Below are 25,578 nucleotides of genomic sequence, written 5' to 3'. Positions count from 1 at the left end.
TGCCCTGGGGTGCTGCTCGATCTTGGGGCTGACTCCTTGCTTGCACCCCCCCCTCCCCACCGGGCACTGAGCTGCCAGGCCTTTGCTGGAAGAGGAGGGGGAGGAGGGAAAACAGGCCTGCAGGCTCAGCCAGAAGTCTGGCAAGGCCTTTGGCGGTCTCTTACCTTTTGAAAGAGACAAATGTGTGAAAGCATTAGCTTACCAATGAGTTCAGGTTGCTGGCTGTGGTTTGCGATATATTTAATTTCATCCCAAATTAATTATTTAAAACAACGCTATTTGAAATAGTGCTATTGGTATTACTCAGTTGCAGTTGGGATAGCTGGTTACAGTATAATATGTTCAAAGACTGTTCAGCTTTCTTTCAAGTTCACTTTCATTTCTTTAACATAATATAGCAAGACAGTTTTCATAATTAAGATAGTTAACATTGTATATTAACTTTTGGAAAGCAGGTGCTAGAAATTAACTTTGGCAAAGTCTAGTGTAGTATTTTCCCTCAAATCATGCCTTTGTCAAATCAGAAGTTGGTTGCCCTTTTAAGGCTTCAGTATACAATACTTCAGAGCCTTTACTTGTGGTTTACTCCCAGTCCCAAAGAACAAATGAGTATAGCTTATACTTTAATGTAGGATGACTTTAAAATAATTAAACAAGATCTCTCTTGAGTTCAGTAGACTCAACAGTGTGTTCATGACAACCATTCTTGCTTGTCAGTGAATTCCTGTAGGACATAACCTTTATTTATTTATTTATTTCTAATTTGGAGGGTCTATTGTTGATAGCTTTAACACACACAATATTTTACTGTTTACTGTGCAAATTACAGAAATAGTGGAGAATTATCCTTCCAAAATTGATGTTGAAGTATAACTTCAAAACTTTACTCAAAGACATTAAAATACGTAATTAGTATGTGTATGTGCATGAACTAATTCTTATATATGTGATTTTGTAGTTACCTGGCATATGACTGTATTCACACCTTTTGTCTTACTTGGATGTGAACATTTTTATGATGGCCCAACCACTTCGTGTGAAGAACAAAGGTAATAAAGTTTCAGATGAAGGTTTAAGCAGGAGGATCACAGCCCCCCAACTTCCTATCAAAAAGCCCTCAGTTTGGAGGCACAACTTCTGAATCATCTAACAAATTCAGCATTCTGTGAGCAAACTGAACAGTTTTTTGCCAAGTATAAAACAGTACGGAAGGTACTAGCTTAAGCTGCAATAGTAGAGTGATTAACTGCAGTAAAAAGAGACTAGGTCAAAGGTGGGCAAAGGGGTTTAACTTTGTTTTTCATTAGCTATATATATGATTGATTATTGATAAAGATCATCAGTGTGATTATGGCTTATAAATACAGCTAATTCATTTCCAGGCTCGTGTGGATAATGCCTTAGATGATTGAAAAAAATGGAAAATTGGGTATTGGGAAATTCAGTGCAGATACGTGGAGTGGGATTTGGAGTTGCTTCGGTGACATCTCTTGCCTTCAGCACCATCTCAGTGCTGTCTGATTCATGCTCTCTGTTATTCTTGATGGAAAGAACTTGGTTTGGGAGATCTGCGATACCTTGTTACGTAACTATCTTGAGTTGGGAGGATTCATCGAACTTGATGGCATTTTGGGCAAAAGAGTGATTAATCTACTTCAAGGCCTAAAAAAACCATGTAGGCTGCATGACTGTGTTTGCTAAGAGGTGAATTTAAGCCTGTTGGACCAGAACGAACTCAGAGTGGCTATGTAGTCTGACTGCAACAAATTACTTGTAGGAAAATGCCCATTTGTTTTTGTTTTTTTTTAAAAAAAAAGATCCTGATACATCAGTAGGCATACTTACTTGAAAGTTTGTATGTCTGGTAAGAGTGTTTGGCCAAAGAATGAGCTCAGTGGAAAGACTACCTTGCTTGTAAGGTGCTCATTTAAAAAATCAGACTCTCTGATGTTGTTTTAAAATACTTTTTCTGAATGTTTGTTGATGTGACAAAACTATATGTAAATGTAAGCTGAACATAGACCGCTTGTTCAACAATACTGAAAGAAAATTAAAAAGGCTATATTGTACTATAGCTATTGTACAATTGTCTATTCTGAGTTTTCTCCCTTTGGATATTGGAGATTGTGTGTATCATTTTTTAAATTAACACTAAAAACTTAAATTGGAACAAATTTATGGATGGGGGATATTAACTCCCTCTGAGGGATAGAGCTACAGATTCACTGCAGTGTGCCTAATGTTATCACTGGTGGTAAGATTTGAATCTGTGTAGTATCAGAGTAATAACAAGAAGTGAATGACAGCAAAATAATAGGAATAGATAAATGTTCTTTATTTAACTGCAAATTTTCCCTAATACAGGCATGCATTACTGTTATTAAATCAAATTGCTTTTCAAATACTTCTTACTTAGGAAATTCAGTGGAAAGCGTAACTCATAGCAAGAAGTTGCAGTTGACAGCTATGGCTGATGAAGGAAACACTGTGAGTTATTGTACTTTATAATTGCCCCTGATAATCTGAGCATTTCTAGATAGCAGAAATGATAAGCATATATTGCTATTCCTGTAACTTTGAGATTTTTAACTCGTTTATTTGTTGCCATACTCTGATATATTAGTGTATTTCTGTCCCAGAGGGCTGCATTTTCTGGTAAGAGTCACCTGAGATTTTTCTTTAATAGGTGCCCCATTCTGATGTGATTCAGGAGAAGCCAAAGAAGTTGCAATATTCCTCTGATAATGTTTTCTCTATTGGCTGTGATCCGAGTTTCTTTAATTCATTAATATCACCCCCACAAAAGATGACTTGCCATCACTGTGGTCTCTTTGGTAAGTTTCCTTTATCCTATAGGCTGTGATAAAAAGTGTGTTTACTAATGAAACTGAATCAGAACAATTGCTGAGAACATACTTTCCACACTCCTGCCATAAAAGAGATGTATTTTATCATCTCTCAGATGCAAGTGTAGTAACTATTTAGAATATAATTGGAGTTACAGAATTGATGAGTGAGAATACTTCATTGAATATTATATTTTTCAATTTTAAATATAGACAAACTTTGGTCAACTGGGGCAGCAGTGTCTGATAGATAGCTGCAGATAAATAAAAATACCAATTGGTATGTATTTAGAACTGCAGTGGTACCTTCTTGTAATGTAGTCATTAAATAATACCTGGAGTCTGTAACCTAACAGCTGTTATCTCTTCTGACATGGATGTTTCTCTCCGACTTCATATTTTTTTAGGATCTCTGAGGTGTTCACAATGTAAGCAGATATACTATTGTTCTACAAACTGCCAGAAGAAAGATTGGCAAACACATGGTGTTGTATGCAAGCCAATTAAGCAGGAGTAAGTTTGTTAAAAGTTCTGCCAAATAATGTCTACAGAAGACAGTATTCTTGCTAATATCACTTAAATTACAGTGTAAATACAATATTACAGTAAAATGTTGATGAGTCTTAAGTTAGTATTGTATTATCTGATGCTTGTCAGAAAGCTCAGCTCTGCTGTGTTAGAAGGATGACTTGGAAGATACTGTTGGGTTTCACAGAGCATCGTATAAAGCGGTTTCACAGTTGGCTTAAGCCAAAATAATACTTCTGTTTTGTGTCCATATTCAGAATTACCTGAATGTGCAGTAAGAATACTAGCTTACTGCATGACTTTGCTGTTGCTCTTGAAGATGTAGAGAAGGGAAGAAAAATGAGACAGTGAGTGGCACAGTTAGTGCATTGCCTTAAACAGGCTCTGAAAAGGCATTCTTTGAGCTCGAATGTAGCCTTGGTGAACTTTATTGATATTTTCTCTTTGGTCAGCACAGCTGCAATTAAAGAAGTTCTCTCAGCCAGGTCATTGTCTAGCTGCTCATTATCACTCTTTGACCTGCCAGCTGAGATGCTTTGGGAATAATGTGAGCATCTAAGCTGGCAGCCTCTAGCAAGGGATGATGATAGCAGTCTGAGGAAATAGTACATTGGTCAGCAAATTTGCAATCAGATGTCCATAATCAAAGTTTACAAGAGAATACACTTGTTTTTCCCCTAAGTTTTGCCAAAATGGCTGAATCTGACATTTTTTTAAATTGAGTTGGGATATGTTATTTCAATTTTTCTTACATTTCAACTGAAACAGCAAAATTGTTTTTTTCATACTTTTACAGTTTTGAAGGCTTGCCTAGGTTTACAGTGTTCGAGCTCCATAAAAGCATTGTGTGATTACATCTCAAATTTAATTAAATTTAAATCAGTTTTTGTCATATTTTAAATTTTGATGGCATCAAGAAAAGCATACTGAGTGTTGCATGGCAGGGAGCTAGCAAATTTGTCATTCCTGTTTTTTTGGGGGGGAAGAGTAAGTGTTGACATGAACCACATGCAATGAACGCAGCCTCTTTGTTTTATTTGCAGATAGGTATTACTGATGTTACTTACTTGCATTTGATTCTTCAAAAATGACACGTTTTTCTTTGATTACAGTATAAACAGTAACAGTGGAGGCAAGCCAACTGCTAAAGCCAAGAAGAAAGTTTATCTTAAGGTATAGAATATAGTTTTAATGAGTTCTGTGTCTTGAACTACTGTGAGCTGGTTACAATATGTTTAATTTAACCTGTTTAGGAAAGGAACAATTTCCGAAGTTAGTCTTTTATTCCTTTTAGAATGACTTGGTGCTTCAAATCAGAAATTACTGGGAGAAGCACTGAAAAGTATGTTACTGCTTAAAGCTCTTAGCAAAACTGTGACAAAACTCACTTTTTGCTGAAAAAAAAGTGTTTGTGGAAAAAGTTAAATCAGAACGTTTGTGATGATTGCTAGGGAAATATGTTAGGAAGGATAAAAGCTTAGCTTGGCCAATTGAGAAAAAAACTCAGTGTCTTTTTTTTTTTTTTTTTTTTTTTTTCCCTTGCCCTGATCATAAGTTCATACTGGGAGATTGTTAATATACAATACTGCATTAATTGTATTTCTGCATATGATTAACACAATATAGATAAAATCTTACTTCCTAAGTGCAGCAGATATAAAACCTTTCTAACAGTTTTCCTTTCTAACAGTTTCTAGCCTCTCTCAATCTTAGTATTAGCCAAACAGTTCTTCCTGTAGTTTTTCTGTGAGCTGGTATGTAGATCATTTCTTAGGATCATATTTATGGAAGCAGCTAAATATGCATACGTTAATTAGCTCCATTTACGCTGTATAACAAAATTCCCTTGTCATATACTTTGAGGTAGCTCACTCATCTGTTTGACTTTCTAAAGGAATATAGAAAGGAGGCTTTGTCTTAGGTTATTTCTGTCTTAGGTTAGGTTATTTCTGTCTTAGGTTAGGTTATTTCTGTTAGTTCATCCTGATAGCTTTCTGCTGTGTGTTTTAGTAAAACTAACCTTATCCCCCTTTTCTGTTTATATATAATGCCTTGGCAGTCACCTGTAGTAGTTTTAACGTTAAGGGTCTTAATTGTACTATGTATTCTGTGTGTACAAGGGTATTCAATTGAATAAAAATGCCTATGAATAATAGCAGGGGGCCTTTATATTAAGATAAAATATTATATGAATAAACAATTTGTATTTTGAAACAGTGGAAGGTTTTATTTCTCCCTGGTTCATCTTCTGGATCTCAAGTAAGCTGACAGGGAGAGTAAGATAAGCTCATCATTGTATATTGAGGAATTTTTAATGTATTTTTGCTATTGTACCATCAGATGCATTTTAATTAGAAGGAAGTTTGTCAGTAAACAAACAATTTGGTAACTACCACAGAAATTTGTCACCATGTATTTTTTTTTTTAAGTATGTTGATGCAAATGATCATTAGAGAAAGAGGCTTTCTCTAATGGTATGTGTGAGAGTATTTTTCTGATGTTTTTAGGATATTCTAGACATAGCTGCTATGCATCAAGTTTGTTAGACTAAATGTTAAAAATTCTGTATAAAAAAAAAAGAAAACAGCTGGTACTGCTTAATAGGGGGCATACTACTTATGTACTCTAATAACTGTGAGGTAAAGGTACGTGACAGCAGGTGGAATTCAATTCTGCTTGCTTAGGAGAACATTATAAGTAGGAAATATTTTGAAGTTGTCAGTGCTGTTTAAGCAGGTATGAAAGGAACGTGAATTCATGCCACTATCTACTGCTATTCTGTAAGTACTTCAGCACTTCTGAGTTTTTTTACTGCGTGTTCACTGTATCTCTCTGCTAATGTTTTAAGGTTGTATTTTCAAATCCAATAAGGAGTCCTTAAGACTTTTACTTTGTTGAAAGTTGACAAGAGCACTTTCATAAATGTTGCTTAAATGCTAAAGGTTATTCTTTCTTCCCTTGTTATTACAAGAGCATTTATCTGAACAACTTCAATTTAAATATAACTTTTAGCCCTTTTAAATAGGGTAATTCAGTGTCCGTGGATTCCCTGAAGATGGAAGAACACATCCAGAAAGTAATGCTTTCAGATCTCCAAACTCTAGGGCTGAAGAAAGCTATGGAAATACAGGTATTTTTGTTTTGAGAGAATACTAAGGTGCTTTGTTAGATTGCATTTGAGGTTTTGCTATCTATCTGCATATTTCACTTCAGCTCTTTGCCTAAATTTGCTTACATATAACATTTGATAGTTTTTTCTTAAGAATATGAGTAAATACAGTGGGAAAACAGGGAGAAAGCAGTTTCTGTGAAAGTGAGTATCACTGCTATTTGTTCTCTACAGGTAGTATTGCTAGATAATAGTCAATTACAGGCTGTAATGTAACTAAAATGCACACTAGTCCTGGATGGTATACTGTATGTTGCTGTTGCATAATTCTCTTGTACTGTGGCTTTTCTCTTTAGGGTATAGTAACAGAGTTCAGGAATCCAAGTGAATTTTATGTCCAGATAAGTTCTCCAGATGTTTTAGACAATATCAATAAAATTTCTGTGAAACTGCAAGACTGTTATGCTGATACGGTTATTCAAGAAGAATATATCCCTATCAAAGGGGAAGTCTGCGTTGCAAAATATTCTTTGGATCAGGTAACAGCTTTCTGAAAATGACAGTTCTGTGTTAAGCCTGTTGAACTGCATGTCTTGCTTTTGTGCATCTGTCAGTGAAATTAGATATCCACTTATGATGCTGTCTGGAGAACATAATAAACTTTGTAATATATGGAATGGAAGTTTAAGACACTGAAGTTTTTCTCAAAAAGCTTTATCTCTGTGTATTTTCAAGTACTTAGACCTTGTAGTGGTCTGTCCTACTGCTCTTTAAAGGCTCTGTGCTTTTAGTAAATTTATATTACCACAGTTGAAAGAGCCTGGAATATGATTCTTCTGATTTAAGGAAGTTATTCTTAATTCATTTCTCATCTGACTTTTCTGATTGCATTTTCATAGTCACCTGTAATAAAATGGCTCACATTTCAATATTTTTTTTTGTATTCCTTCCCCTTCTTTCTTCTCTGTTGTAAGCAGATTTTTGATTGCCAGCCAATGTTAGTAGAAGTGATATTCTGTCCTCACAGCAGCTAACATTACACTGAGATGTGTTCATTTGAGTTACTTCCGTATTGCTCAATTACCTTTTCTTAAAAACAAACCTTATGAAATAGAGTAAATACTGAAGTATGCATTTTGATGAGGAATGCAGTAAACGTATTGTCTCACTACCTAGTGTCCCTACTGAAGAGGGTAACATTTATTTCTGTACAGACCTGGAATAGAGCACTGGTAAAAGATGTGGATGTATTGCAAAAGAAAGCCCGGATATTCTACATTGATTACGGAAATGAAGAAAATATTTCACTCTCCAGGATTAAAGCACTCCACAAAGACATTGAACGATTTCCTCCATGTGTGAGTTTTATTTTCCTGATGATAGTTATGATATTTTTGAATGAGTAGCTTTCAGAATGAGTGTAACTCGTGTCTCAGTATAACTGTCATTATCGCAGTGTTTTGTGTTTTTAGTGGAAGTGGTGTATGAGAACTGCTATTCTGTAGTAAGATTAATTTTCTAAAATGTTCCACACAAATGAAAGACCTGTCTTTTTTTCTTCCTAGTCTCAGAATCATAGAATCCTTGGATTCTGTGCTGGTAAAGTAACTGCAGGACAGTTGGGCCCACATTTCCCTTCTATTCTAGAAGGCAGCAGAGGAGACATCCTGCCTGAGTACTCTGATTTGTTCTAATACAGTGGTGAAAAATAATTTGTGGGTTGGACAAACCTTTTTTGGTATGAAGAAGGCAGTTACTGACCTGAGTTGCAAGATTTGTGGTAGTTGTTTGTCATCCAGCTGAGTTCGTTGCTGTACTGTGTGAATGTCGTTCATTTCAAAATAAACTGCTTTAACCTGTCAAGTATGTTTGACTTAACACATAGAGGGATAGAGAAATATTCTTTAAACCAGTGTCAGTCCTGACTAGAGCTGTTGAACAAACTCTGAATGAATTCTTCCAAGCTGTCTTCTGATGGGTTCATAGAGGTTTTTGAGAGCCTTTGAATCTTGTTTTAAGACCAGTCAGCCTTAACTGAGGACAACTTAGGGCATATGCCTTTGCTCAGACAGAGACTGAAGTGTGATACAGCCATGATTACCTAAGACAGCATGTATAGTGGGAGAATCAAAGAGGAAATGTAGTTTAAGAATTGAACTTAGTATTCCAATTCTTAACTGTGCTTTGTAAAAAAAAAAAAATACTTCAATTAATAGTGTTTCAAGTTCCAAAAGCAGCTTTTACTTTTGTATGCCAGATGATATTTTTGAGGGCCTTAATTATTTAATCACTTTTTTTAAAGGAGGCAAATAAACACAAAAAAAAGTTTGCTCTAACAGTTTTTCTTTCCAGGCCATTAAGTGTTCGCTTGCTAATTGCAATCCAACACAAGAAGGATGGAATGAGGGCATCACCAGCTTTTTCCCTCAGTTCACAGGAAAACACTGTTCAGTAACTGTTGTTGACATATTACAGGAAGAAATGATGCTGAGTTTTGCTGTGGATGTTGTTCTTCCAGATTCTAGTAAGGCAGATTTGATAATGTGTGAAAAACAAACAACTGTCAAGTCTTTCGTGTGTCCCCCCCCTTTCATAATACTCTAAAAGAAGTTTCTTTTCCTGCTCCCTTCCATCTTCCCCGTTCTTTTTTTTTTTTTTTTTTTTTTTTTTTTGGTCCTAAATTTTAACTTTAATAAGATCATTTAAAAAGATCTGTACCTGAACTATCTTATCTCAAGTTTAATAACTTTAAAAGATCTTTTAGTAGATCATAATCAGTAGAATCTTAAAACCAGTTCACTTTTTCTCAATTTTCTTGTTTGCATCTACTTTAGTGTGATGCACATGAATGTGGGATCATGTTTTTCTATCTCTCATGCATTATTTGACTCTTAAAAATTATAGTATCAATTTCTAGTTCCGCTCTGTGGATTTATTAGCTTTTATTATACTTCATACATACTCACATAGACTAAACAAGAGTTTAGTAGACAATACTGCTACTTGATATTGCTATCTGTATCTAGTTTGAGAAGTCTAAGTCAACATTGTAACTTACAAACACTCCCTGGTGGAGCCAAGCAGAGAACAGCTGAACTTTATTGAGGAGTCTAGATTTAGATATTCAGTTAAGCTAGGGAACTATGATTTTGGAACCAGGTCAGTACACAGAAGGTATGTCTGCTGTCCTTGTTGGGAGGGCTGTTTTTGTTTTGTTTTTTCCTGGATGCAGAGCATAAACAATATAGTGATTTGAGAATATTCTTCTTGTAGATGAGCAGCCACAAAGTTTAAAGGAAGAAATATTTGATGATCTTAATTTGATAGAATTCCTGATAAGCAGCAAGCTTATCTCCTTGTCATAGTCTCTGCAATTAAAAGGATGATGATGCAGCTAAGTCCTGTGTAAATATGACTGTTCCAGGGTTATAGTAGGCAGATTTCATGTTCTGTTGCTTTACAGTGCACTGATGACAGAGCAATATAACCTACCAGCCTCTTGGAAAGAAGACCACAAAAATCTCATGGTCTTCATGAAATCTTGTATGCATCTATTACATGACCTCTCTCCTCTGATTTTTTTTCTATTGTGATTTCCTTAGCAGGAAAGAACTGATAAAAACCAAGGGGGGTCAACAGTTAGTTGCTTGATTGAAGCAGGAACACGGTAGGAATAGGCACTATTATGATGGATCCTCTTAAAAAATTCTTTTGACTGGGATGAGGTAGATAGACCTAGACTGTTGGGGGGGGGGAGGTGTTTGTTTCTTCAAGAACAGTGTGACTTCAGTGAACTCTGTGATGTAGCTACTTCAAACAATGGAACAGTTACAAGCAACTTATACATCTGTACACAAGTTTTCAGTTTAAGAGAATTGTATCAGAAGATTGAAATGCTGTTCTATGCGTCTGAATGGACTATGTAATTGCTAAAAAAAACCCTCAGGATTTCCTTCTAAATCTTGCTACTTCATTGCATACTCAGTTATGTTAAGTTTGGTGATATGTTCTGAATTGTTGCAATCAGCTTTTCAACCAACAGGCTCCACTGGTAGTGACTTCTTAAATGTTAACTGAGTAAATAAAACGAACGAAGCAGTAACAATCTTTGAACTGCTAAGGTCTTCAGGAAGCTCAGGTGCTTGTGTTATTCTGAAACTGCTATTCTACTTTCTAAGCATGCTATGTGCTCAACAAATAAGTAGAATGTGCTCACTTCAGTATGTGATTGTGACTTAGGTTATGCTTAGAAAATAGTTACAAAACAAAACTAAATTATGACTAAACTAAAGTACAACTACGTGTTGGTTAATTAATGGTTAATTAATAGCTAATTACTTTGTTTCATGTATTTATATTATAGGGAAATGTCTAGATGAAGTACTGCTAGAAGTGAGTTCTGATTTAACTCCAAAGAGCAGTGCCACAGACTCTCCAAGAGGTGAGTAAGCAGGTCAGGTTTAAGTAGGATACTGACAAAGTTTGGGGAATTTTAGTATCATTCAGTGTGGAAGGATCTGTGAATGTAGTAAATATTCCAGCTGTTCACTAGTTTAATCTCGTACTTAAAAACATTGGCTAGTGGAGCTATCTTGATTTCACTAGTAACACTAGCACACATGCTTCTTACTGGTATAAAATAATTTTTTAGTGATGGTTATGTGTTATGGACAAAATAGCAGGAGCCCTCAAAGTCCAAAGGATCCAGCAAAATGAATAAACCATTTTAGCATATTTAGATTTTGCAGATTAATTTAGTGTAACGTTAAGTGTCTCTGCTGCCTGGTGATGTTGTGCATTTCAGAGTCATCGAGTTCTTGATCAGTAACCTGTTTTTCTTTTTCTTTTTTTCCTCTCTGTATGTGTGTGTGTGTTAGAAAACCATTCTAAAAGAAGTAAAGACAAAATACCTGAAGATAAAGAACCACTTCACACTGCTGATTCAGTTGCAAAGTGTATCTCTGTATGTATTGGTGATGCATTTGCTGGTGTGGTTTCCCATGTTCAAACTCCAGAAAATTTTTTCTGTCAGCAGATGCACAATGGACGTAAGTGACTCAGTTGTTGAAAACGAGCTGTCTAGTATGTTTATTTCTTGTTTTTCTCCTCTTCAGTAGAGGATAGCTAGAGGAAGATGTTGCTGGTCACATAGTTTGACCTATAATAGTGGTTCTCTAACTTTAGGCTGTACTTCAGTCAGTTAAGAGACGTGGGGTTGGGCAGGAAGTTTTTGACAGCTAGCTGTAAATACTGCTTATTAATTAGTAAGATGATAATCTCTGGGTAGTTTGAGTAATTCAAAGTAGAAAGACGGTATGGCATGGCGTTCAGCAGTCATGTGAAGTCAATTTGTATCAATTTCTACATGATAAATCTGTTCTTTTGCATGTTCTAGAAATGTATGCCAGTTTCTTATTACTCTGTTTATTGCTATAATGCATTATTTCTTTATGCCTGGGCAGGTTTTCCCTATAGGCTAGGTGCTTGTAGTTTTTGGTAACTCTTGGACTGAGCTTGTTTGTATCATAGCATGGAAAAAAATATCTGAGTATGAGGAGAGAGAGAGGAGAGAATAATGCACAAACTATGCTTTGGTGTTTTCTGCTACTCTAGAACATAAGGCTATAGGTAACAGTACAATGGATCAGCATGCTCAGCTGGAAGTCCCACAATGACTATGAACAGATGTCTGGGAAAGAGTAAAAGCACAGTAAGCATGTGTGATGGATCCCCCTAAACATTATCCAAACGTGCATTTATTGTCAGCTAAAAGTGCTTCCTCTGCTGGGTGTGGTCTGGTACATTTCATAAAAGTTGGTGGCTTTTTCTTCTGTGAACTTCTGCAGCCTCCCTTTGAATCCTCAGGAGACTCATAGCACACACTGTCCTTTGGCAGGAAGTTACGCTGGCCATCTACCTGTTGTTTGAAGAACTGTTGTCTTCTGTTTCATTTTAACTTGGCTCCACTTGCTTTGTTTTGATTTTTACTAGCTTCAGTTATGTTTATGTATTGAAAGTCTGTGAATGGTTATCTCTGTGCATTTTCTTTAGTGCTGTGGTTTCTCAGACTTGTGTCTTGATTCTCTTCAGCATTACAGACTGAAGAGTCCTGATCTGATCAGATCAGTCACTGTTTCGGAGTTGGATTAAGCATTATATGGAATAATAAAATTGTGTATATTCCATTATCATACAAGATTTTCTTCCAGACTTTGAACTAAAGATTTTTGGTGTTTGTGCTTTTATAATAACTATAAGGCTTCCAAACCCTGTGTATTTTAACATCAGATCATCTTGCTGAGCTTCAAGCATCTCTTGGTGAATATTGTGATAAAATTCCCAGTATCCCAGATTTCCGTCCTGCTGTTGGAAATGTGTGCTGTGCCCAATTCACAGGTAAAGAACAGGTGAAAATAAGACTATTTAAGTTGCTTTAATATATTATCAGATTACAAATTACAGAATTACTTATGTTTAGAAATATTTTGTACAAAGTTTTCACTTGTATCTAGTTTTAGCTGTGGATAGCATTTGGTAGTGATTCTTTAAAAAAGTTATCAATGGTAAATATGACAGCAGTCAAATACTGGTTCAAAAGGACTATGAAATAGTACCTTCATTGAGCAAACATCTAACACTTGGATCACTTGTATAAAGTTGTAGTCTTTTGAAAAGACTATGAAGAAATTGGATTGCTGTCTGTTGCTGAGCACTGTTTTGTGTGGCTGGAAATAAATATCGACTTTTAACTTTAGACAAAAAAAAAAAAAAAAAAAAGAAAAGGGAAGCAGAATTATACATATATAGCATGTTACTCTGGTAGAATTTGTCCTCTCAATATCTAGGTAGCAAAGACCTCATAGTTTTGAATTTTATGTTTGGAACTTAGACACTTGACATCGGTGATAACTAGACATCTCATGATAATTTTGTGTATCTTGCCTAAACATAGGTTGATGTTCTGTATGAAGCAGTATTTTGTGACAGAAATTAATGTCTTTATCAAAGAAATGTCTTTTCTTTATAAGAATATGAAGTCCTGTTTGCCTGAGTGCAGTAGGATGTAAATGAGTCTATTTTTTCTTCGTAAGTCAATCTCCTTTGCATTCAGCTCTTAAGTTACCTTGTTCTTCTTGAGCCTTTCAGAAATGTTGCTGCTATGGCTCTGTGTGTGTGAGGCTAGTCAATGTTATGTCTTGGCATTTGAGTGGACAGTGGTTTCAGATGCTTAGCTAAGGAATGCCATCATTAGTTCAAACTTTTTCATATACTTGGCAGTCAGCTTATATTTCTCAAGTATATTTATTGAATTTAAATGATTAGATCTGTTCTATGGCTTTTAAAAGTGTGTCCTTCGGCTCTGATGGCTGAAGTACTGTTCATTGTTTAAATATATTTAATCTAAGCACTTCATCCACGTAATGTAGTTCTTCCATGTGATATATATTTGAAGGAGAGGAAGTTCAGCATGGAAGGAAGTGACCATTTGCAACTCGTAACTCACACAAGGGATGAAGGAGGTAGATGCCATCTTCTATGAGGGTTCCATGAAGCTTTGTGTGAACTGTACTGCTGCCTCAAGTTTGAGATTGTTATTTTGTTTTATATTGGAATATGCTCAAGAAATAGTCCCGTTCCAAGGAGTTAAAAGCAATTACTATGGGCATTTGTATCTTCCTTTCTAGAAGACAATCTTTGGTATCGTGCTGCCGTCCTAACATACGCTTCTGAAGATACTGTTCTGGTGGGTTATATAGATTATGGTAATTTTGAAGTTCTTCACCTGACTAGACTTCGTCCTATGATTCAAAGATTAATGGACCTTCCAGTTCAAGCTATAAGATGTACTTTGGCAGGTATGAAATAAATGATAAGCTGTTTCAGACTGGAGAGAGACAGAATAAGTGGATTTATCCAATTATTACATGCCTCTAGCATCTTCTTTTAAAATGAGGGAAAGGGTGGAGATAAAAGGAGGCATTATTTCCAGAATTCTTAGTTGCTGCTTTTTACTTTGGAGGAAAACCTAAGGCAATGCCTCCCTCATTTGTAGAGATGGAACCAATGCATATGGAACACGACTTTAAAAGAAATCTCCCTTCAGAGGCAAATCATGCTGGCTATAGCTGCTAATGCTTATTTTAGGACTGCGAAAGTCTATATATTGACGTAAAATTAAATCAGATGTTTTTTGATTCAAGTCAAGGATTACTACTGCATAAAATATCTTTCTGGAACGCAACCCACCTATGATAACAAATGACTATAAAATTCTGTTTATAACTTTGCTAAATTTACAAAATTAATGTAAACAGTAAAAATATAAGAAGCTTATAGTTGCTGTAGGAGATACCTCATTGTTTGAGAGATCATTAACATTACTCTGAATGTATGTTGAAAGCTAGATTGTATTCTTGAGACCCAATGGCCAACCCTTCTTTGGGTATTCATAGCAAAAGTAATTAAAGTAATTAATCTGAATTTACATTTATTTTTAAGGAATAACGTACTAAATAAGTTACTAGCTCATTGTTCATTACCTCTTGTGAGATTCTTAAGTCCAGTAGCAAAAATTCAGAATCTAATTTTATTATTATTATTATATGGTCTTGTAAGTCTGAAGAGTGAGGAGAATTCCCTGATAAATCTGCTTTTTGACCTGTAATCTTAGTTTTGTTTCTCCTTCTGCATGTTGCCAAGGCCTGGACTGTTCTCAGAATCTTTCTGTGTAATTTGACTGTTTAGGTATAAAGCCACTGATGGGATCCTGGACCTCAGAAGCTATTTCCCTTATGAAACAACTGGTGCAAGAAAAAGTGTTCACAGTAAAAGTAGTTGATAAAAAAAGTAATACCTCTGTAGTGGAGCTTATAGATGCATCAGTTACTGCAGTAAAAAGTGTATCAAACTATCTCATAGAAAAAGGCTGTGCAGCTGAGGAATCAAAGATGGCCTTGCCTGCAATTGAAATGAGTGATGTTAAGGAGGAGACAAATGGTGAGTACTGTAAGCTGATCCTGCAGTGCTGGCTTTATTTAAGCTCTTACTAGAATAGGTGCGAAGTATACCAATTTTTACAGGCAAGAACCTTCTGGACTGGATCAAGTCTACCCTTCGCAACATTTCCATGGGTAGGAAAAAAAAATAATTGTATATTTTTATATTTAGGTTGCAATCACTTACTTTTAGAAGACTGTACTAGTATTTCCACTTTCTCTGGTTAGAAGTTTCCTGATTTCCAGCTGAAGTAGTACGTGATTGGTTAGTAACATCTTGTTCTTACTGCCCTTGTTCTTTAGCTCAAGTAGTGTTTCATCCTCACTGTCCTATAGTTTACACATGTAACAGTGTATTTAATCATTCAAAGGTTGTTGAGCTGAAGTAGTCCATAAGACTTCCTGAGTAAAGAGGTTAGTTGCCTCGGTTGATGCTTTTATTTATTTATTTATTTATTTATTTTGCTTTTAGCAACTAAAGCTTCAGTTGGAAAGGTTTGCAACAGTGTGTCAACTTGCTTTTGTATTCTGGGAAAGTTCCCAGCTACTCTATGAAGCACATTAAGCTCCTCCTTTCCATCCTATGACTAGTGAAACTGTATAGTCTTAATCTCTGTTCCATAATATCTATATGTACTGAAAACTGGGAGAAAGTGTTTGTGTCAGGACCATATCCAGGTTTCTAATTTTGACTTTCCTCACCAGATGGTTCATGGCTAGGACATCTTTGTTGAAAAGTGTAAGGAACCTGGCATAAAATTTAAATCAATAGTAATTTTTGTTATTATGTTTATATTCAAACACATCTTGATGTATGGCCATCATCCTGGGTTTGTCTGTACTTTTCAGTTGTACTTTTCAGTTTTTTTTGGTTACTTTTTATCTCTTTCAGTTTCACTCATCCAGTCAGATACAAGTCTTTCCTTTCAAGTTTCTTCAAGTCTTTCGTCCATGTTTTGAACAGAGTTTCTAAAAAAGCAATAATCTCTTTTGTCTTAAGCCTTTTAAAATTCAGTGTTATCTACTGGAATTTGAACACATATTTCTCTGCCAGCTTCAAAAATAATTTTTCATTAACTTGTTTTAACTCGGACTGTTGAAATTTGTGATTGTTGGATCCAACATTAAAAGCAGATCTTGATTAACTTACTGGAAGTTAAGAAACAATGTATTCTTGAGTTAGGGAACTATTTTGAAGAAATCTTGCCATCACATGAAAGAACAAACAATTATATTTCACAGTTGTTAAGCATCCTAAAACTTTCTCTAAACTTTCAGCCATCTGTTATTTTTCTCATCAGTTCTTCCTTCTGGAAGAGTCAGCTTCTACTTTTTTGAATATATTTCTCAATATACAATGATCATTCTTTGCCCCTTCCAGTAGGGATCTGACAGTCTTTTACTGTATGAAAGATAGTCTTACGTTCTGCTGAGAATAAGGAAGATAGCTGTGAGAGCCAGACTTCTTTACTTTGCGTATTGGCGATATTCCTTCCTCAAGTAATCAGTTCTCAGACAAAATCCTGGGCATATCATTAAGTATCCCAATGTAGCCATCCTGATACTTAAATCTCTTACTTGAGCTTCATTTTTCAGAAAGACAATCAACTGTGGAATTCCTGTCCTTAGAGATACTTAAAAGCCATCTGAACAGGATCCTGGGTGGCCTGCTTTAGGTGACCCTAAAGGCTGCTTGAGCTAGGAGGGTTGAACTAGATAAATCTCTAAAGGTCCCTTCCAATTCCAGCCATTTTGTGATTCAGAGACTGGAAAGGTCTACCAGAGTCAAAGGCTAGCCACTTGGAGTTGAGTTTTGGAAGGACTGACAGAATATCTCTGCAGGCTGCTGCTGCCTCCCACAAGCTATAATTGACTTGAGACTTACGATAAATACAAGAAATTTTGGTAATACGTTAAAGGAGTGAACAAGCCCTTCTTTCAGTGTGTCGTAAGTTTTCATATCATATATTCTACATCTTTATTAAGCAATATAACAGAATAATGTACATTGCAAATATCTGCAGTCAGTCTTTCTATAAATCTTTGTCCTTTGGTGCATTTTGTTTTCATTTTTTGTTTTTTTTCCTCTTTAAGTCATTTCCAGCGCTCTATATACTCCCCTCTTCTGTGTCCTCTGCCCTGTTTACTAGGAACTAAAATTTTCCAAAGTTTCCCTTGTTCAGATAACTGCCGTCCAGTCTGTAGCTCTTTGCAGTTTCTCTTCCCCATCCCTCTAAGGGTTGTCCCTATCAGCAGTGATCAAATATATTAGGCTCCTGGCACATCTTTTGTGTGTGTCTTTAGTCTGTGAAGAGGCCATCACTGGTAATTAGCATGTTAGATTATTTATAACAGGAAATTTTAGAACATGAAGAATGAGCATTCAGGATGTATAACTTTCCCTGAATTTATTGTAATTTCTTTCCTCTACTGCCCCTCTCTCTATGTCTCTAGAGGATACAACAAACAAAAACATTTGGATGTGGAGTAAATTAACTCTTAAACAAACAGTAGATGTCATAGTGTGTACCCTGTACAACCCTGGAGAATTCTACTGTCAGATTTCAAATAGCAGTGGTAAGTTTCTTCAGCCTTTATCTTTCTGCATAGTTACTGTGCTTCCTGATTTCTCATTTATTAATGTGTTACCATTTCAAGTGAGTTTAGAGTACTAAAGCATACCTCTGAGTTTGTGCATCTAAGCATAAAGAATACAAGTAAAATGCTGAAGAAATTAAATTATGTATGTAGTAACTCTGAGAATGAATTCTCAGAATAATGGAGGTAAGCAGTTGAGTAAAATTCAGTGCAACAGTACAGAGGAAAGTGAAAAGAGCTAACATAAAGCTAAGCAAGGGATGACTAAACAGGAGGTAAGAAAAAAAATGTTCCCTGTGCATGTACAGAATTACCGGAGTTCTGTTCAATTGCTGTGTTCTGCTCTAATGAAAAAACTTATAAAGCGATACTTATAGACTGGAAAAGAGTCAGATTAAAAATGTAAAGGCTAGAAAATACCGCTTCTGAGACTTCATCTTCTCTTGGATAAGCTCACAATACCTTGTTTCTTTATTTAGAGAGAGAGAGAGACTTCTGATAATCACTGGCTTTTTAATCTAGTAGAAAAAGCATGATGAAATTCAGTGCCTGAAAATGGAAGTCAGATGCATTCAAACTAGAAATAGAGGGCAGATCTTAAAAAGGGGAGGAAATCTATTACCTGATTCTTCCAGGGTAGTGTAGATTCTACATGGCTTACCACTTTAAAACATGACTGAATGCCTCCATAAAAGTTAATTCATATTAAAAGGTTTGATATAGAAGAGCAGGGTGGGGTCCCATTGCCTGTCATGCGTTGGTTGAACTAGATAATCCCCATAAAGTAACATATACTTTAGATTATGGAGTGAAAGATGCTTGTTGGATTAGTCGGAAGATTTACTAGTCATTTCACTATCATGTTTGTCAGAAAAGGTCAGCTTTCTCACATCAGGGTAATGAATGTGCCTAATAAGTTAAATAGTTAACCGGGTGGTTCAAACATTTATTTTGTGAAATACTAAATTCCACTGAAATCTTTCCAAGTCTCTTATAAGCAAGCTATAAGGCAAATACTATTAAGTTTCATTCAGTTTGTATGGATCTTGTCGTCTTTTCTGTTTTTCAGAGCTACTTGCTCTAAACTCACTTAACAAATCACTGTCTGAATACTGTCAAAAAACTCCACCAAGTGTTTTTAAGCCTAAGAATGGAGAACCTTGCTGTGCTTTTTTCTCTGGTACGTAAGAAACTAGAATTTTTTTTTTCGTACAGGGTGAACATTAAAATCAAAAAAGGTCTGTAATGCAGAGGATAACAAGGAGTTGGATTTATTCTGTGTCAAAAAAGAAAATTACTGGTAAAATTAACTTATTAAATGTGAAAACTTTTTTTATTTTATTTATTTTTTTTTGAACCTTCTTTAATCAGCTGATGGTAACTGGTACCGTGCTTTGGTGCAAAACGTTACTTCGGATGGAGCTGTTAAAGTATGCTTTGTGGACTATGGAAATGTTGAGGAGGTGCCACTGGATAAAATTCGTCAGATTTCATCCTCATTCCTCAAACTCCCATTTCAAGGAATTAAATGCTGGCTTTCAGGTGCACCTTCTTATGACTTCTTTCATTTTAAAAACTATTGCATTTAGAGACTTCAAGGGAGCAGGGGGGGCAGTATACCTGCTGCAACTCTGTTGTACATTAGACATCTTACACGTTGCTTCTAGACTCTGGAAATTGTGGGAACCGTTGTTTTAGCCTTACTGCACAGCAGATTGGCATTTAAAAGAAAGACATTTGGTCTTTTCTGAGCTCTTGAAAGTATTGTGGTGTGATCTAGTTTGGAAGTTATCCACTGATTTAAGAATCAAAGAGAATTTGTAGTTCAGTGCTACTTCATCTACAGTACTTACTGGCATTTGGTTGCTAAGAGTGCATGATTGTATTTTGTTTGTGCAACTTGGTGACTTTCTCAAATTTTTTGCAGTTAAGGGAGCTTCTGTGTTTTTATGGAATAAGTTGGCCTTTCAGCTTTCTATACGACTGCCTCATTTGATTCCTGGAGAATCTGACACTGTTCTGCTATTTCTCTATCTTCTCTATATTCTCACTCTTCCTTTTTGACAGTATGTCACTCAAAATCCTACAGAATTACTGTTGGACCTTTTTAATATAGTCCTCTTGGTTTAAAAAGGATATGGAAACAGCAAAAAGCTCAAATATTCCATCAGAGCATGTTCTGTTTTTCTTTCTGACTTTCAAGACAATCTGATTTTCTGTTCACTTGGTAAAAAGATATAAAAGAAACTGCTTCATAAACAGTGTTTATAGAGTTGCTTGTGCCTCAGCACAGTATTGATTTGGTAGAATGTCATAAGATGTAGGGGGACAAAACCCTTGGAGTATTCTGAAGAAATGTTTTATATTAGAGGAAAGGAGGAGGAGGGATGACAAGTGTGAAAAAAAATGTGTCCTAGAGGTAGTGAAAGTCTTAATATTGAGTTGTACTTAGAAACTGTTTTAAGAAAAATATGTATAATTTTGGGAAAAGTTGCATAATGGAGGTATTTTAAACAGCTCTTCTACTTCCTAGGTATAAAGCCTGTTAACAGCAAATGGATCCCAGAAGCTACAGCAAGATTTCATATGTATGTTGCAGGGATAAAGCTTCAAGCCAGAGTAGTTTCCTTTTCCAGAGATGGGGCAGGTGTAGAGCTCATTGACAATTCCACAGGTTGTCCGAAAGTGATCAATGAGATGTTAACTTGTGAACAGTTGGCTGTAAAGGAGGTTTTACAAGATAAAAATAAGTGTCCAAATAAATTTGTTGACAAAAAAGGTAATTAAAATTACTGTTTATTTTTAGATTGAACGAGAATTTTCAGCATTCCAACCTTTAACCATGGTTTTGGCCTTAAACCTTAACTAAGATCAATAATAAACATACTTAATTTTGAATGTAATGAGTTTTACAGTTAAACATAAGCTGCCCTGCAGGTGGCATTACAGGCAAAAAAATAAATTTTTTTAAAGTTTGTCTTCAATCATCACTGTATAAAATATATGATAGTGGAGAGGTATAAATTTGCATCATTGAAACTTCCTATTTGCTTACCATTATCTTCTTTTTCCTAAAGTCTTTTTTACATAAACATAAGCATGTTGAAAACTAGCTAGTGAATGGAAAATTCAACAAAAAATACTGGTTTAGCTTTCTCTTACTGCAATAAAGACATGCAGAGTCTGCAAAATTCAAAATGATATTCTGTAATAGACACCTGTATACATTTTGAGAAAAATGTTACACTGCATTTTATTGGTCTTTGATTCTATTAGAAACCTCACATGGGCAGTGGAAGTCAGTAAAATTGGCTATAGATGAAACCTTATCTGTCTGTGTAACAGAAGTCATAAGTCCAGACTTGTTCTATGCTGTACCAATTCAAACTAGAGGTAAGAAACAGTATCTTTTATTCTTAATATCAGTAAAAAGTCACTGCTACAAGCTGGTTAGTCAGATGAAAGCCTGTAGTGAATTGAAACATGCAAATGTAGCTTGGAAAGTTGAAAAATATAGAAAATGCAGAAGTGAAGAAGGGGCTTTGAACCAGGTTAAGAGCAAGTATGCTATTCATTGTACCCAAACATGATTAATTATCAAACACCTTTGTCTCAGTAGATCAAGAGACACCACAAATGCAGTTTGTTGACCTGGAAGAGTATTGCAAATCTTGTAAGAAGCAGCCCTTTAAACCCAAAGTGGATGAAGTCTGTTGTGCAAAGTTTTCAGGTAAGGGAATTTTTAACTCTTGTATTTTCTTGAGCAGTATAAAACACACTTTTGTTTTCTCCTTTAGAAAAACAGAAAACTCCAATTTTGAAGTGTTTACAGATCTCTTACTCTGTCATCAGTTATAGCCCAGTTGTGTCTTTAGGGCAGATAAAGTATATGACAGTCTAAGAGAGAAAATAAGAAGTTGTGTACTGCAAAATCTGTGGAAATAGCCACAGATTTGGAAATAGAGGGGGGAAATAGCCAGTTACTGTAAAAACTGAAACTTCTGTGCTGCTGTGAATCACATAGGTGTGAAACTTGTGGCAGGGCAATAGTACATCTGCATCTGTACAGAAACACTTGTGGTTTGTGGCTAGGTTTCTGGAGTGGCCTTGTTACCCTAATCAGCTGTCCAGGCTTAGGTGGACTGTTAAGTTGGAAGTATTCTTAACTATTAGATAATTTAAATTAGTATCTTGACCCTTAAGAACATGGGATAGTCTGCTGATACATTAGCTCACTGTTAAAAAAAAAAATAGTAGTGTTAACTAACAAATACTGGATTTGGACTTGTGTGGGTTGTTGTAAGGGCTGAATAGGCTTGAAAGCAGTAAATGCTATAAAATTAGACAGATGCTAAATGAAATAACACATAGAAAACAATGGTGAATTGAAGAATACTAGACAGAACATGTGCATGCACTTAGGTGTTCAACTGTTGTTTTTAACTTTTTTATTTATTTGGCTCTTGAGAATAATTGGGAGAGGAAATACTTTTTAAAAATTACCTATGTATTTAAAGGAATTATGTGTAGGGAAACAAAGGTAAGGAACTAGAAATACTGGGTGTAGATGTCCTTAAACAGTATTCCTTCTTGTAGTAAAAATACTATCTGTATCATTTGGGCAAAATTCTAAAAGCAGTGGTTAGAACTTATAAATACTACAATTGGAAACTGTTCCCTTGTTCTGTGGATTTTTTTGTTTAAGTGGCCTTCTTTATATACCAGAGTACTTAAAGTTACTAGATATAACAGTCTTAGAAAGCTATGCAGTTGAACATATATTGTTGTTCTCGGGATAATCTGTACTTATAAAATAGTACTTCACGTAATGTTTTTTTGTTCTGTCTTTTCAGGTGATGGCCGCTGGTACAGAGCTCTTGTTCTAAAAGTTTCTCAGTCTTTAGTGAAAGTACTATATGCAGACTATGGGAATACAGAAACTTTACCAGTTTCGAGCGTGCTGCCAATCACTGATTCCTACTTGAAGCTGCCTTTTCAGATAATTAAATGTTCACTTGCAGGTAGAAAAACCCAATAAGTTGGTTTTTTTGAACGGGGTGTGTGTGTGTACATACACACATCTGTGTCTATTCTGAGGATAGTGTCCATTCCTTCTTATTGATAGATAAGACAATCTGCTGAAATCGTATGCTGGTTAATACTGTGACAGCTGTTTTAGAAAGAATATGTTTAATTAATGATCTGAAAAATCTACAGGGAAAAAGACAAAATGGAATCTAAGCTATTAATGGAGCTATTAGTATAAAAGTTAACCTTTGTATTTTCAAAAATGTGATGGCATTATGTGCAGGATTCAAGTGGTATCATAAAGGAATTGTTTATAACATAAACAAGTTGATTGTACCTTCTTTTTTTTCCCCCCCCACAGGAATAAAGAAAGCTGAGTGGCCTCCATTATTACTAGATATGTTAAAAGAAATGTTGCTGAATAAATACGTCACAATTACAGTGAAAGGGATTAGTGGGAATGTTAATTTAGTAACAGTGGAGAAACTCTCTGAAAATGGTAATCTGAATGTAGCTGACAAACTAGTGATGGAAGGCTTGGTCAAATACTGCAGTACTGAAAACTCGCATGCTCTACATCAAGGTACTTACTTTCACTATTTAAAACTTAATTTTAAGAAGTGTATGCATGTTACATGCATAAGTGGCTTTTCCTTCTAAAAGTCTCTAATTCAACACCTCAACTCTTAAATGAGGGAAGCAGTAATTATATGTTTTGCTCATTTACTTTGCTTTTGTAGGCTGTGGGAGTGATACCAAATGCTGCTGCGCAGAATTGAGAATGAAAGTAAGATTCAGTCCAAACAATGTTAATGTATTTTTTACTTTTCCAGAATTTAAATGCAACCCAAAGTAGGAATGGAAGGAGAATAGGAAGGTAGCAATAGCTAACTGAAACACTGAAGAAATGCAAATCACATCATTGTATGACAGTGTTTTGCTGTGGCTGCAACTTGGCAGACAGCTGCAGATTTAAGAAAATGATGTGTATTTTGAGTAGCACAGGTGAATATTAATATATGTCATTGTTTTGGTTGTGGAGCTAGGGTTGGAAATCTGTAAAGTCAATAGAATCATGGAAATTTGTATAACAACAGCTCTTAAAAAAATGAAGTGTCACTTACAGAAATGGCATGCTTCTGTAATTAAAAAAATTTTCTTTTAATCTTATATTTAATGTTAACTGATGCTATTTATGAAATACTGGAAAGAACTTTAGATTGCTAAAAAGTGACTTAAAATGTGGAAGTGACTTAATGTGCAAAAAGATACATCAGCCCTCCTCAAAGTGAGGGTCTTTGTCAAAATAAACAAACTTGAAGTTTAGGGACAAACAGCTTTTGGGTGTTCCTAATTTTCAGCCAGAGGTAACAAGACCGAAAGTAAAAATACGCACTATGATATTTGTAGGCAGAAAAAAAGCATCTCTCTATTCAAGGTGGTTTAGAACTTTGCTGCTTCAGAGGTGGCATAGTTACCGGTTGCTTAGCGACAGAAAGGCAGTAAAATTGTGTTGTTCCTGAGGTTAGTGTGGTTTTTTTTTTTTTTTTTTTTTTTTTTTTTTTTTTTTTGGTCCCACTGTATGCTGGAGTTAAGTCTCCTTTCCTCTTCTCACTTGTATTAATTTGATCATCCAGTTCTCTGGGGTTTAATCCATCTAATCTCTTGTCTGACTTCTCTTTGGTCACTTTGCTTTTGCCTTTCTTCCTCATTCCAACAAGATTGGCTCAAAGTCCCGTAACAGATGAAGAGAGGACAAAGGATTCCAAATAGAACTGAAGATACCAAGAAATATCTAGGTGTAAATAAACTTGAGTCAGATGGGGCAAAGAAAATTTGATAACAGGATAGCTTCACTAGTCTGTTAACATCCTGATCTCTTTCTTGATTTGAGTATTTCATCAATTCTGTTCAAGGCTGTTCAAAAAAAGTTAGCTGTAATTCAGCTATAGGGTTTTTTATTTGTCTATGTTTTAATACAAAAAGGAGCTCTATATTCATTGAACTAGTAAAGGACTTGGCCGAGCTTTTAGCTTTGGTATCTACCCTAATTTAAAATTTGCATTTAAAAAAAGATCGCGTGTGCACACACATACAGAAATATGTTTTAAACATAAAAAATATTTATGCTAATTCTTTATCCTTATTTCACAGCTTAAGAAGCATGAGCAGATTCTCCTCTTTCTTTTAAACAAATATGGGAATTGTGATGGATTCAGTGAAATGAAAAAACTGTTGGATTGTTAAGTCTCTCTGACATGTGCAGTTTCATTTGTATTTACACCAGGTTGCTGCAATTTAATTTTTGGAAGAGTATTTGTATTCATAAGCTTAAAAAGGAGAGAGTTGTCTTGTAGAAATATTGCTGTTTAAATACCCCCATGTATGGACTATTATTGTGAAATAAGTACTTAACCTTGAAGGATTTCAAAGCCGCAAGTTAAATTTTCTCTTGTTTTTGTTTGATACTACA

At 35.4% G+C, this 25,578-nt stretch overlaps 1 protein-coding gene across 1 annotated transcript; it reads left to right on the top strand.

Annotated features, from left to right (window-relative positions):
• Nucleotides 1–982: 982 nt before the first annotated feature.
• Nucleotides 983–25,352, top strand: TDRD1 (tudor domain containing 1; the record flags this gene model as incomplete). The annotated part of the gene is made up of 24 exons (XM_062580389.1): nt 983–1,049; nt 2,417–2,487; nt 2,687–2,834; nt 3,254–3,359; nt 4,487–4,547; nt 6,400–6,504; nt 6,840–7,022; nt 7,698–7,841; nt 8,836–9,007; nt 10,847–10,914; nt 11,345–11,531; nt 12,772–12,879; nt 14,169–14,339; nt 15,229–15,480; nt 17,934–18,056; nt 19,147–19,257; nt 19,449–19,619; nt 20,611–20,856; nt 21,354–21,470; nt 21,697–21,807; nt 22,931–23,098; nt 23,467–23,688; nt 23,846–23,892; nt 25,260–25,352. Coding segments are annotated over 24 exons (3,252 nt in total), but the record flags the coding sequence as incomplete, so codon positions are not given.
• Nucleotides 25,353–25,578: the final 226 nt, after the last annotated feature.

This window comes from Rhea pennata, chromosome 7 (genome assembly GCF_028389875.1).
Source record: "Rhea pennata isolate bPtePen1 chromosome 7, bPtePen1.pri, whole genome shotgun sequence".
In the NCBI taxonomy this organism is placed as follows: domain Eukaryota; kingdom Metazoa; phylum Chordata; class Aves; order Rheiformes; family Rheidae; genus Rhea; species Rhea pennata.
The sequence above is the reverse complement of the archived record's forward strand: the minus strand, read 5'-3'. Positions and strand labels throughout refer to the sequence as shown.